The 14,044-nt window shown below is 39.8% G+C and overlaps 1 protein-coding gene across 1 annotated transcript; it reads right to left on the bottom strand.

Moving 5' to 3' along the window:
- Positions 1-10,856: 10,856 nt before the first annotated feature.
- On the bottom strand, positions 10,857-11,792 carry LOC125098850 (olfactory receptor 2A12-like). The gene has a single exon (XM_047728042.1). It carries the CDS (start codon positions 11,790-11,792, stop codon positions 10,857-10,859), a length of 936 nt encoding a protein of 311 aa, XP_047583998.1.
- Positions 11,793-14,044: the final 2,252 nt, after the last annotated feature.

The following is a 14,044-nucleotide window of genomic DNA, read 5'->3' as shown; positions in this document are numbered from 1 at the left end:
CAGCTCCAGTATTGTATACTGGTCTATAAGAGGATACTATTTTAGCCACTCTCCAGAAGCTGCTGCATCTCAGGAGCTCCCTAGGAGATACCTGGTTGGTATTTTAATGAGACCCATAGTATCAGGGAACAAGGAGTCCCAAGGATGTAGCCAAATAGATCCCAGTGTCACCTCAGGAGTCTTCCAATCCTGAGGGATCTCATTACTCACAGGAAGGTTCGGCAAGGAGTGAATACAGAGAAGGGCTATATGTGCTCCAAAGGACACCTAAGATTTGGGGGAATTAGAACTACAGGAGGGGTATGGAAACTGGTATTTTAACTAAAGCCTCCATAATTGGGGCCCCTAAGTGAGGGCAGCTAGGAAGCCAACATCAAGACTCAAGTTCTAGCTACTCTGCTGGTCTTATTTGAACTTTATTTAGGTCTTCCATAGAAAAAGAACATCTAAACTGGAAAGCTGTTAAGTATTGTCTTCCCAAACCAACATTTTAGATGTGGGGAAACCAACACATAGTGTCCAGAACTAATTCTGGAAAATCACACAGACAGAACTAGGACTAGGAGTCAGGTATCTCGATCTCACTGGGTAATGTTGTCTCACCTGTCCAGTGATTGGTGTGTCCAACTGAAGGCTGAGCTGATTGCACACCTGACTTTGGCCTCTTCCTATTTCTATGCCTACCCCGCCCACTTTTAGCTCTCCTTTCCAGAGTTCAGGAAGATCTCTTCCCATGTTTGTCCCCATTGTATAAAGCATAAAGTGAATATTTGAGTATGGTGGATTGGGTAGGAATGGAGAGATGAGGGAGATGAGTCTGGAGAAATGAGCAGGACCAGATCATGGAGAGTCTTGTAGACCAGCCTGAAGAATTTATAGTATACCTGAAGGCATCAAAGATCCATTGAAATTTATTAATAAAGAAAGTGACATGGTTTAGTGGCATTCTGGAGCTGACTCAGTGGCTCATGAAAGCCACTTATTCTCAATTCTTTCCAACTCTGTGCTCAGTAATATCACATTGATAGCATGAAATTGGTCATGGTGGAAATATTTACACCAAAGAAATTGGCAAACACAACAAATCAGAACTTTTTGTTTTCCCCAAAGAACTGATTGTAAAATATTTACCAGCATACCATTGAGTAGTCAGATTAGTGTTTTTGAAAGATTAATAGCTAGTTTGGTTAATAAGACTGGAAGGAGGAAGACCAGTGGGAGTCCATTAAAAGAGTCTAACTGAGAGATTATTAGATTTTATTGGCCAGGAATTGTAAGGATGAAAATGAGACAGATTGGAAAGAATCAAAGAGATTTAGCAGTGACTAACTGGATGTGGAACATGAGTTGCTTTGGGCTGTTGGGTGGATGATGATACCATTTATTGAAAAAGCATTTGACAAAATAGGTCATCCTTTTTTGATAAGAACTCTCCAAGTGTAGGAATAGAAGGAATATACTGCAATATCGTAAAAGCCATATATAAAAAATCCACAGTGAATATTACCCTCAACAGGGAAAAACTGAGAGCTTTTCCCCTAAGGTCAGGAACATGACAGGGATGTCCACTGTCACCACTGTTGTTCAACGTAGTACTGGAAATCCTAGTCTCGGCAATCAGACAACAAAAACAATGAAAAGGCATTCAAATTGGCAAAGAAGAAATCAAACGTTCACCCTTCACAGAAAATATGATACTCTATGTAGAAAACCCAAAAGACTCCAACAAAAATTGCTAGAACTGATACAGGAATTCAGTGAAGTGGCAGGATATAAAATCGATGCACAGAAGTCAGTTGCATTTCTATACACTAACAATGCAGGGAGAAGAAAGAAAAATTAAGGAATCGATCCCATTTACAGTTGCACCAAAACCCATAAGATACCCAAGAATAAACCTAACCAAAAAGGAAAAGGATCTATACTCTGAAAACTATAGAACACTTATGAAAAAAATTGAGGAAGACACAAAGAGATGGAAAAGTATTTCATGTTCATGGATTGGATGTCTACGCTACCCAAAACAATCTCCACATTCAATACAATCCTTATCAGAATATCATCACCATTTTTCATAGAGCTGGAACAAATAATCCTAAAATTTGTATGGAACCAGAAAAGTTGCTGAGTAGCCAAAGGAATGTTGAAAAAGAAAATCAAAGCTGGTAGCATCGCAATTCTGGACTTCAAGCTCTGTTACAAAGCTTAATCATCAAGACAGTATGGTACTGGCACAAAAAGAGACACAGAGATCAATGGAACAGAATAGAGAACCCAGAAATGGGCCCTCAACTCTATGGTCAACTGATCTTTGACAAAGCAAGAAAGAATATTCAATGGAAAAAAGAGAGACTCTTCAACCAATGGTGCTGGGAAAATTGGACAGCCACATGCAGAAGAATGAAACTGGACCACTTTCTTATACCATACACAAAAATAAACATAAAATGGATGAAATACCTAAAAGTGAGACAGGAAACCATGAAAATCTAAGAGGAGAACAAAGACAGCAACCTCTTCGACTTTAGCCACAACAACTTCTTGCTAGTCACATCTCCAAACACAAGAGAAATAAGCAAAAATGAACTACTGGGACTTCATCAAGATAAAAATTTTTGCCCAGCAAAGGAATCAGTCAACAAAAATTAAAGGCAACCTACAGAATTGGAAAAGATATTTGCAAATGTCTTATCAGATAAAGAGCTAGTATCCAAAATCTATAAAGAACTTTTCAAACTCAACAGCCAAAACCCCCAAAAATCCAGTGAAGAAATGGGAAGAAGACATGAACAGACATTTCTCCAAAGAGGACAACCAAATGGCCAGCAGAAACATGAAAAAATGCTCCACATCATTCATTATCAGAGAAATACAAATCAAAACCACAATGAGATACCACCTCACACTGGCCAGAGTGGCTGAAATAAACAACTCAGGAAACAACAGATGTCGATGAGGATGCAGAAAAAGGGGAACCCTTTTACACTGTTGGTGGGAATGCAAACTGGAGCAGCCACTCTGGAAAACAGAATGGAGGTTCCTCAAGAAGTTAAAAATAGAGCTAGTCTATGACCCAGCAATTACATTACTTGGTATTTATCCAAAAGATACAAATCTAGTGTTTTGAAGAGGCACATGCACCCCAATGATTATGGCAGCAATGTCCACAATAGCCAAAATATGGAAAGAGCCCACATATCTACTGACAGATGAATGGATAAAGAAGATGTGGTGTATATATATATATAGTGGAATATTATTTAGCTATCAAAAAGAATGAAATCTTGCCATTTGCAACTATGTGGATGGAACTAGAGGGTATTATGCTAAGCGAAATAAGTCAGTCAGAGAAAGACAAATACCATATGATTTAACTCATATGTGGAATTTAAGAAACAAAACAGATGAACATAGGTGAAGGGAAGGAAAAAATAAAATAAGATGAAAATTGAGAGGGAGGCAAACCATAAGAGATGTTAAACTCTAGGTAACAAAATGAGGGATGCTGGAGGGGACATGTGTGGAGGAAGAGATAAGTGGATGATGGCCATTAAGGAAGGCACTTGATACAATGAGCACTGAGTGTTATATGCAACTAATGAATCACTAAATTCTGCCTCTAAAACTAAAAAGAAAGAAAAAGAAAGAAAGAAAGAAGGAAAGAAAGGAAGGAAAGAAAGAAAGAAAAAGGAAAGAAAGAAAGGAAGGAAGGAAGAAAGAAAAGAAGAAAAGGAAAGAAAGAAAAATGGAAAACCCATGAGGGGAACACGATCAAGTGGATGGTAATGAGTTTCCTTTTGAACATGTTAAGATCTGCCTCTGAGATATTAAGTAGGATGCCAGTCAGGCAGAAGGACACAGATGTATGTTCATTAACTTTAACATTATAGAGGGCTAAGATTTACTATATTCCAATGGAATTGGAATTAGCTTCATTCCATAGCACAGGATTTTGGAATTTCCCTCCATCGTGGGCGACTGGGTGGCTCAGTCAGTTGAGCATCTGCCTTCGGCTCAGGTCATGATCTCAGGGTCTTGGGATCCAGCCCACATCAGGCTCCCTGCTCAGTGGAGAGTCTACTCTGTCTCCCTCTATTCCTACCCAACCCCCGCAACCCCAGCTCATGCTTGTTCTCTTTCTCTCTCAAATAAATAAATAAAATATTTTTAAAAAGAATTTCCCCCCATTGTAGCTCTCCTCCTCACCATTGCACATATTCCTTCTTTCTCTGATATTGGACATGAATTTAGAAATTTCCATTATGGCCCCAAGAGCTTCAGTTGCTCTATATTGAGCATTTTTTATTTACACCCAGACATAAGGGTGAGAAGCTTTGTCCTTCCAAATAATTCATTTTCAGAGCCATTTAGACCTTCTCTCCTCTCCATGAGGGAATCTCAGCTTGCCTGCCAAGGGTTAGATTGGCCTCTTAGGAACTATTAATTCAGTTCCATAACATTTGCCTGGGAGCCAAGGAGAAGATAAAATTTTAAGCAGGAAGCATCAAATAGAGCTGAATACCATAGAGAAGATCACCCAGAGTCAAGTCTTTTAAGCTGAGGCATACTTGCCATGTCAGAAAAGAATGCTTCGTGCCAGTTGAAGGTTTTGATGTTATAACCCTGCCTATAACCAAACTCACATCAATGCAATCATTCTTAGATCTTGATATTAATTCTCATAGTGGGCTGGGGAAAAATCTTGAAAAACCAAATTTAAGCAAACTATGGATAATTTCATTTTTATTTGTCTTTTTCCAAATAATTTTTCTTCATAGAAAAATTGTGTCACTCTTTTCCACCCTGAGTCCTATTAAGATTATTTTAAGTATTAGTGAAATAAAACTTCCACACAGTGTAATACACGTGCATCTTAAATACACAATGATAAGTGTACATGTACCTAATACATGTACTGTATTAGCAACAACTGACAGAATTAAAGTGAAAATCAGGCAATTTCATAATTGTAGTGGCAATTGTAATACTCTTGTCATAGTACTTGATGGAACAATTAGACAAAAATCATAAAGATGTAGATCTGAACAACAATGTCAATGCTCTTAATCTAATTGTCATTTATTAATCATTATAGCCCAAAACAGCATTCATTTAAAGGCCATATGGAATGTTTATCAGTATAGACCATACATGAGGCTATAAAATTTCAAAATATTGAAATCTTACAGAGTATGTTATTTGAACACAATGGAATTAAATTAGAAATTAAAATATATATGTACCTGGAAATGATCCAAATATTCGAAGTTAAACAGCACATTTCTAAATAACTCATGTCTCAAGGAGGAAAGCACAAAGGAAATACAATATTTTGAACTGACTGATAATGAAAAAACGACATAGTAAAATCTGGGGCTGCACCTAAAGCATTGCTTAGAAAATTTATAGCTTTAAGTACTTATGTTAGAAAAAAATGAAAGGTCCTTTAAAAAAAAAAATCTCAGGTTCCACCTAAATAAACTGAAAAAAAAAATCAATGAGATAGAAATGGACAAACTATAAAGAAAATCAATGAAATCAAAAGATAATTCTTTGTATTGTTCAATAAAATTAATAAATCTCTAGCTAGTTGATGAAGAAAAAAAAGAAAACACAAATTATCAGGATTAGGAGGAAAGACGAGGTATCACACAGGTCTCACAGATATGAAAAGAGTAATAAGGGTATGTTCTGACCAACTTTATGCCAGTAAATTCAACAACTAGATAAAATGGACAAAATTCTTGAAAATTACAGCTTATCAAAATGGGCATGAGAAGAAACAGAAAGTCTGAATATTTCCATGTACCTTAAGTAAATTAAATTCATGACAAAAAAACTTGTTTCACAAAATAAAAATTAATAAACTGGATTTCAGCAAAATGAAAAACTTTCACTTATCAAAAATACCATTTAAAGTGGAGGGAAGTGTGCACGTGGGTGGCTAGTTAGTTAAGTGACTGTCTTTGGCTCAGGTCATGAATCTGGAGTCCTGGGATTGAGTCCTGCATTGGACTCCCACAAATTTTACTATGTTGTTAACTACAGAGAGCAAACTTATCATTACTGGAGGGGTGGTAAGTGGGGGATGGGTGAAACAGCTGATGGTGGTTAAGGAGCGCATTTGCTGTGATGAGTACTGGATGTTGTATGAAGTGTTGAATCACTATATTGTACGCCTGAAACTAATATTACACTATATGTTAACTAACTAGAATTTAAATAAAAACTTAAAAAGCACCACTAAAAAGTGAAAAGGCTCAAATGGGTCAAAATTTTGAACATAAGACCCAAAACCATAAAATTCCTAGAAGAAAAGACAAGTGGAAACTTACTTCAGCCCAAGCTAAGATGCTCACTGAAAAAAAAAAATGAGCTAAGGATGTACATAGAGAGATGATCATTATACCCCAGCTTAGAAAAATATAGCAAAAATAGGACAGTTAGTCATCCTCTCTAATGCAACCATTTTCAGTGCTATTCATGTCTTAGGGGAATGCTCATGATATTCTGGGGAAAAAAAAATAGGCCACACTGAGATTGAGAAGCTGAGCTCAGGGAATGGAGGGACAAAAATCAGACTTAGGGTAGTCTAAGGAGGAGTGCCCTGGCAAACATCACAGACTTTCAGTTTGGGACCCCCAGGGGACTGTGAGTAAAAGTCAAACAGAAATATACTCATAAATACAAAGACTGAAGCTCAGCTTTGAGTCAGCTCAACCCCTGAATAACCTAAGGTGATTTTCCACTGCCCAGAGTGCCCCCCAGGGCAAAAAGTAAATCCACTCTGAAGGGATACAGCATAATCCAGAGCCTCAAATCATCTCTAGAAGGTTTTTTATACTTAGTGTCTGGAATTTAATAAAAAATTACCAGACAAACAAAAAGATAAGAACTCACTCAAAATTAAGAGGAAAAACAGAGGCAATAAGAAATGGACCTATAGGGCATTTAGGTCTTGACATATATCAGACACAGACTTAAAAATAACTGTGATTAAATAATAAGATGGGGAATTTCAGCAGAGATTTGGAAACTAAAAATGAATAAAATTAAAATTTTAGAATTAAAAATATAGTTGTAATTAAAACTTTATTCCTGGGTTTCATGGCAGAATAAACCCAGCTGAATAGAAAAATTAGTAAAGGAAACCAGGTCAAAAGAAAATATGGAAACTGAAGCACAGTAAATAAAATTGTGGAAAGTATATGTGTAAGAGACATAGAGGTCATGATGAAAAGGTATAGAACAATCTTTATATATGATCTCAATTGTGACAAATGTTACATAGAGACATAAAACAATACACAAAAATATTAAGAATAGTTAGCACTGAGGGGTGACATTTGAGGCATATTGTAATTACTTTACATTTTTCTGTATTTCCCCCCTCAAATCCACCCATTCATACACTAGCACTTCTCAAAGTGCATTTTTGGAAAATTCTAGTTTCTTTAGGAAGAAAGAGCTCTGTGATCCAACAAGTTTGGTAAGTATTCTGTTAAAAGAATTAGCATAGGTGTTTTCCTTGTTTTTTTCCCCTCCTTAACACTTGTTTATCTATTCATTCATTCATTCATTCATTCATTCATTCATTTTTAAGGAGAGACAGCATGAGCGGGGTGGAGAGGAGCAGGAGAGGACCAGAGGGAGAGGAACAAGCAGACCCTGTGCTAAGTGTGGAGCCTGAAGCAGGGCTCCATCTCCTGACCCTGAGATCATGATCCCAGACAAAATCCAGAGTTGGACACATAACTCTGTGTTATGGCGCCTCAGTGTTTTCCTTGTTATTAATTGTTCTTTTATCTATTGGTTGATTACTATCAGTCTTCTCAGATTCTTTAACATCCTCTCTGTGCCCTCTGAAGCATGAAGAGGACATCAGTGTTTCTGAGGCTATATGGGCAAGAAATCTTTTCATTGTAGACTGTTTCACAGGGCCACAGTTCCAGGTAACAGTACTTGGTAAATACAGTCATTTAGAGAAGTTCTCTACCTGAACCTGAACCTGAAGTTCTCTACCACTGCTGAATTTCTTTACCCTATCTGTCATATGCTCTCCCCTCACTGGGCCTGTGTCCTAGCCATCCTGCCCAATCTCTATAAGCTCCACGTCTCTAGGTTTTCAACATCATATCTCCTCTGTCTGGGATTCCCCCACCCCTGCCCCTTGCTCTCTTCTTCAATGTTTCCAGCTTCTACTCATGCTGCCAGCACCCAGCACAAATGTGGCCTCATCACTTCCTCAGAGCTTTGAACATATTTCCAGCAGCACAGTTAGTACCTTATAGCATCCTTGTCTTGTACTTGTCTCTTACCACTAGACAGGGGCTTAGCTTATCATGCCTGCACCCACAGGTGCATGCCTGCATTTGGTCAATGAATGTTTGATGCCATCATTATGGCTAACTTTCTTTTCTCAGACAGGACAAGTTTTTCTCAAGTAATCTTAAATTATTTCTCCTATAAAGACAATATATGCTGATTGTAGAAATTTTAGAGAGTAGAGAAAATAAGAAATAAAATAAAAATCACTCATTATCTTACTATCTGGAGATACCCATGTTAAAATGTTAACATGTATCCATTCAGGCTTTTAAAAATGAACATATTGCATGGAGCACTGGGTGTTGTACATAAACAATGAATCTTAGAACACCGCATCAAAAACAAATGATGTATTTTATGGTGACTAACATAACAGGATAAAAAAATAAAAAATTTAAAAAATGAATGTATGAATATTTTATAAAACTTAGGTTAACTTTATACATATAACTTTATATCTTGATTTTTCTATCTGACATATCACACTTTTCAATGCCATTAAATATTGCTTTAAAACATGATACACAGTATTGATTGCATAGCATTTAATAAATTGATATATTATATATATAGCTGCTTCTAATAACACTCTGAATAACATATTTGTACATAAAACTTGGTCTACATTTCTGATTTTGTTCTTTTTTTAAAAGATTATTTATTTATTTATGTTACAGACAGAGATCACAAGTAGGCAGAGAGGCCTGCAGAGAGAGAGAGGGGGAAGCAGGCTCCCTACTGAGCAGAGAACCCAACACGGGGCTGGATCCCAGGACCCTGAGATCACAACCCAAGCTGAAGACAGAGGCTTAACCCACTGAGCCACCCAGGCACCCCTCTGATTTTGTTCTTAAGACAAAGTTCTAGAAGTGAAATTTCTGGACCCAAGCTTATAAATATTGTTAAGTTTCATGATACATATTATTACACGCTTTCTAATTATTGGCGTTCTTATTAAATGAATTAATATATGTAAAATTTTAACAACTGTGTTGATACAGAAGTTTTGAATAAGTAAAGCCATAATTATTAGTATTATACTCTTCATATAAGAGATTTATTGAGTGCCTACTATGTGGAAGGCACTACTCTAGAAAGGTCGAAACAAGGATATTCTTTTCAGCAATACGTGTGGGTGTCAGTCTCACTGCATTCTTCCCAGCATTGAGTATCACCATTTTTGTAAATTTTGCTCATTTAATAGGTGAAAAATGTTATCCCACTGATTCAATTCATGTTTATTAATAATAAAAGCAAACTTTTGGGAAATTTTCCCTATGATTATAACCCAACAACACTTCATCCTTTTTATCTCCTCCCCTTTTTGTACCTGCCACGATTTCCTACATTTTTCTGCTCCCAATTCATCAGCTTTCCCACTTACTGGTTTCATCTGCCCTCTCTGGCCTTTCCTGTGAAGTGTCTATCCCTTCACTCATAAAATATCTGTTGAAGTCTGGAATGTGGGCAGCATGGGGCTGGATCCTAGGGGTCAACTGAACAATCAGGATCCTGCCTCATGGACGCTGCTATCAGGCAGAGAACTCAGATGTTGAACCACATGCCTTTTTAATGAGAGAAAGGTACAGGGTGCTTTGGAAGGCTCACTCTGGGGGCTCAAGAAAAAGCTTATTTGAGGAGCTGCAGTTTAAGCCAAGACCCGACGGATGAACAGGAGTCAATGTTATAATGGAGTCGGATGGAGGGGGGGTGGGGTTAAGGGTGAGGAGAGAAAAAGACCATATGTGGAAGCCCTGAAATGGGAAAGAATATGACACAGTCAAGGCAAAGAGAGGCCAGTTTACTTGGAAAGAGAGAAGGAGGAAGAGAGTGACCTGAGATGGGTCTCAGGGGTTGGTCTCAGGGAGATCAATGCAGCTGATCACAGCTGGTCCCCAACCATCCCAGCGTGTTTCCAATCTCCATGTCCAAAGCAAGCATACCACACCCCTAAGTCACTGCAGTGATGTTCACTCACTCAATCCTCCAGAAGCCAGGAATCCTCCAATGTTAGTGCCCTTACACTTCCCTCCAGCTAACCTAACACAAAATGTGTGTGGTTTCCAGAGGAGAGTGAACCTTTCTCAAGATCCAGCTACACAGCATACCCCAAAGCCCATTCCTTTTGTCTCAATAAAAGACTTCAATGGCTCAGACACCCCTTCTTTTGTTATGTCCTGAGACTCTAAAACAAAAGAAAGCTGTAAAATTGACATGTCGGGCACCTGGGTGGCTCAGTGGGTTGGGCCTCTGCCTTTGGCTCAGGTCGTGGTCTCAGGGTCCTAGGATCGAGGCCCGCATCAGGCTTTCTGCTCAGCGGGGGAGCCTGCTTCCCCCCTCTCTCTGCCTGCTTCTCTGTCTACTTGTGATCTCTCTCTCTGTCAAATGAATAAATAAAATCTTAAAAAAATAAGATTGACATGTCTATGAGATATTTCATGGTGACTAGTCTGTCAATTAAATGTTTAAGGCATTGACTGTGCATCCTGAATCTTGTTTCTCTGTCCCTCAGCTATCCTTCTAGGATCTCATTCTGGAGCCCAGCCCACCACCTTAAAGAAAGCCCTCTTCACGTCCTTGTTCCTGAGGCTGTAGATGATAGGGTTGAGGAAAGCAGAGATGACATTGTAGAACAGGGCCAACTTCTTGTCCTCTTCCAGGGAGGCCTCAGAGCCAGGCTTCATATACATGACCATGGCTGGCACACAGAACATGGTGACCACAGTGATATGGGAGGCACAGGTGGAGAAGGCTTTCAGTCGCCCCTGGGCTGAACGGATTCTCAAGATGGCAATGAAGATGTTGACATAAATGACAAGGATAAGGGAGAGTGGGATCAGGATGACACTAAAACCGAGAATGAAGTCTACCCAGTCATTGACTGAGGTATCTGCACAAGCCAGCTTTAAGACTGCAGGGACTTCACAGAAGAAGTGGTTGATCTTGTTGGGGCCACAATACGGCAGACGCATGGCAAAGACAGTATAGATAAGAGCAGAGATGACACCCCAGAGTCCACAGAAAATGACCATTAGCCCACATAGCCATGGGCTCATGATGACCTTGTACCTGAGTGGGTGGCAGATGGCCACATACCTGTCTATAGACATCATGGCAAAGAGCCAAGACTCAGTGATGCCTAGCACCAAGAAAATGTACATTTGGGCCACACAGCTGGCAAAAGAGATGGTCTTCTTCTGGCTGGCTAGATGTGCCAACATCTGAGGCACAGTTGTGGTGGTATAGCCCAGATCCAACATGGAAAGGATGCCAATAAAGAAGTACATGGGTGTGTGGAGGTGTGAGTCCAGGCAGATGAGGATGGTGATAAAGCTGTTGCCCAGAATAATCAACAGGTAGGTCATCAAGAAGGCTGAGAAGAGCAGAGGAGTTGTCCTGGGGTTGAATGAAAAGCCCAAAAGGATGAATTCAGTCACGTAGGACTGGTTAGGGTCTTGCATCATGTCCTACTTCTAAATGAAAAAGAAAGGAATCTATTCCGACAGAGAACTAGCTAAACTGTGCACTAGGGTGAGGGTTACTGATGGGATTGGAGTAGCAGTCGTCAGTGTCCAGTTATGAGACACTGTGATCCGCCTCAACATGACAGCCCATTTTATTTATTTATTTATTTATTTATTTATTTATTTATTTATTTGAGAGGGAGAGAGAGAGAGAGAGCGCACAAGCAGGGGGAGCTGCAGAGGGAGAGGGAGAAACAGGCTTCCCACTGAAGAGAGAGCCTGGTGTGGGGCTCAATCCCAGGATCATGACCTGAGCCAAAGGCAAATGCTTAACCAACTGAGCCACCCAGGTGCCCTACAACAGCTCATTTTACCTGCTCTTGGCCACTGCCACTGCTCTCAAGAAATCTGTGGTGAGGAAAGGGCTTCCACCTCAGGTCAAGGCTCTGTCTCTGACCCACCAGTAATTACCCATTTTAGCCTCCGATCCCTCAGCTGTAAAATGAAAGCGTTGGGCTAGCTGATCTCTACTTCCCCTTAGCATCCCTTCTCTTTAGTAAGGCAGCCAGATATTTAGAGATAAATATTGGCATACAGCCTCTATGCAATTTGGCAAATTACAGTGAAAGAACTTAGTTTGTCCTGTTGAAGACATCAATTTATTTTCCAGTTTAATTTTATCTTCAGTCCACTCCAGGCTGGGCCATCTCTGCTACCCACAGGCCCCCTCTCGGGCCATGGCTTGTTAGAAGGCACTGAGTTCTAAGTCCTGGCTCTATAATTTACTAAGTGAATGACCTTGAGCAAACCCTTTACCCCACTCATGTACCCATTTGAGACTGCTTCCTTGAGTACAAAATGAAGATGATTGTCTCCTAGCTACAAGTTTGCTGTAAGACTATGATATCTATGACATATGATATCAAGGAATGACATTTGGGCATGAAAAGCATCACACAGAAGGCCAACCACGGGGAAGGTGCATAGTGAGTGTTAACTGTATTTCTGGATGGTTTTCCATACACAAAACTGAGATTCAGGTCTGAGCTATGCAAGCAAACTTCCTGAGAAGTACCCCATCATACTTGAAGCCCATAATCAATTTTCACTCTCCCAGAGGCCCACTCTCTGTTGCTCCTTCCCATAACAGAGAGTATTTCTTTCTTTCTTTTAGCTTCTTACTGACTCTCAGCTGTTTCTCAACCTCCCTGAGCTTCAGCTTCTTCATGGAGAACAGGGAAAGGACAGCCTCATCGAAGAGGTGTCATCTGCATCATTGATTGGTATTTAGGGAATGGGAGCAATCTTGATGCTGTCAATATTTTCCTTCTCCTGGCACTAATTTATCTGATGCAACCTACTTGTTCTCCAGTCTGCTTGTTCTCCTTCGGAGCATCATGAATGAATCTGCACAAGAACCTGTGTCTACATTGAACCCATCAGATGGTTTCTTGACTTTGACCAAAGGACTGCATACACTCTGAACCTCCTATATGCTAGGCACTTTTCCAGAACCTTCAGAGACATTAGCCAATAGCTATCCAATAGTCAGATAGCTGGAAAATAACTATTTTTTATTAAATCCCCTTTCACTGAAAGGTCTTTTTTAAGTCACATTCTCTCCCCAGGGGGAAAGAGCGTGGGGTTTAGAGACAGTGGGTTCTGCTTCAATCCTAGCTCTGGCTTTACTTGCTATGTGACCTTGGGCTGCTAGCTTACTTCTCAAGCCTCAGTTTCTTCATCTGTAAGATAGGAATAAAAATACCTACCTTGCAAGCGACCCTCTTCCTGAGAGGAAATTTCCCAAGGACCCAAGGTGAGAATACTCCACCTTGGGGCCAAGAGTGGGAAACGTGCTGCCATTTCTAGCTTTTAATTTTTCAAACAGAGCTGATGGATGGACTGACTCTTTCATAGTCTTATGTTAAAGAGTGCTTAACATGGTTGATCCGTGCAGGGAGGCAGAGGACAACTGGAACAAGCTGTCTATAAACCAACAAAGTGTGCCCAAGGGTGCTGTTCCACAACCAGGATCCTGGGTCAGAAACTCAGGCTCCCTGAACCCCTGGCTCCCTGTCTTCCTTCCCCTGACTCTCCTGAGGGGAAAACGTTTTTTTTCCTCTGGTAAAAAAAAATTGCCTGACTCTCAGGATTATAACCAGAAGCCCCATGTGAGGGAGAACAAATGGAGGCATTATTATCGACCATGATGAACTGGCTTCTGTGACTCTATTTGGGCCAAAAATATAGAA

This window comes from Lutra lutra, chromosome 4 (assembly GCF_902655055.1).
Source record: "Lutra lutra chromosome 4, mLutLut1.2, whole genome shotgun sequence".
In the NCBI taxonomy this organism is placed as follows: domain Eukaryota; kingdom Metazoa; phylum Chordata; class Mammalia; order Carnivora; family Mustelidae; genus Lutra; species Lutra lutra.
This window is presented reverse-complemented; position numbering and strand designations above follow the sequence as displayed.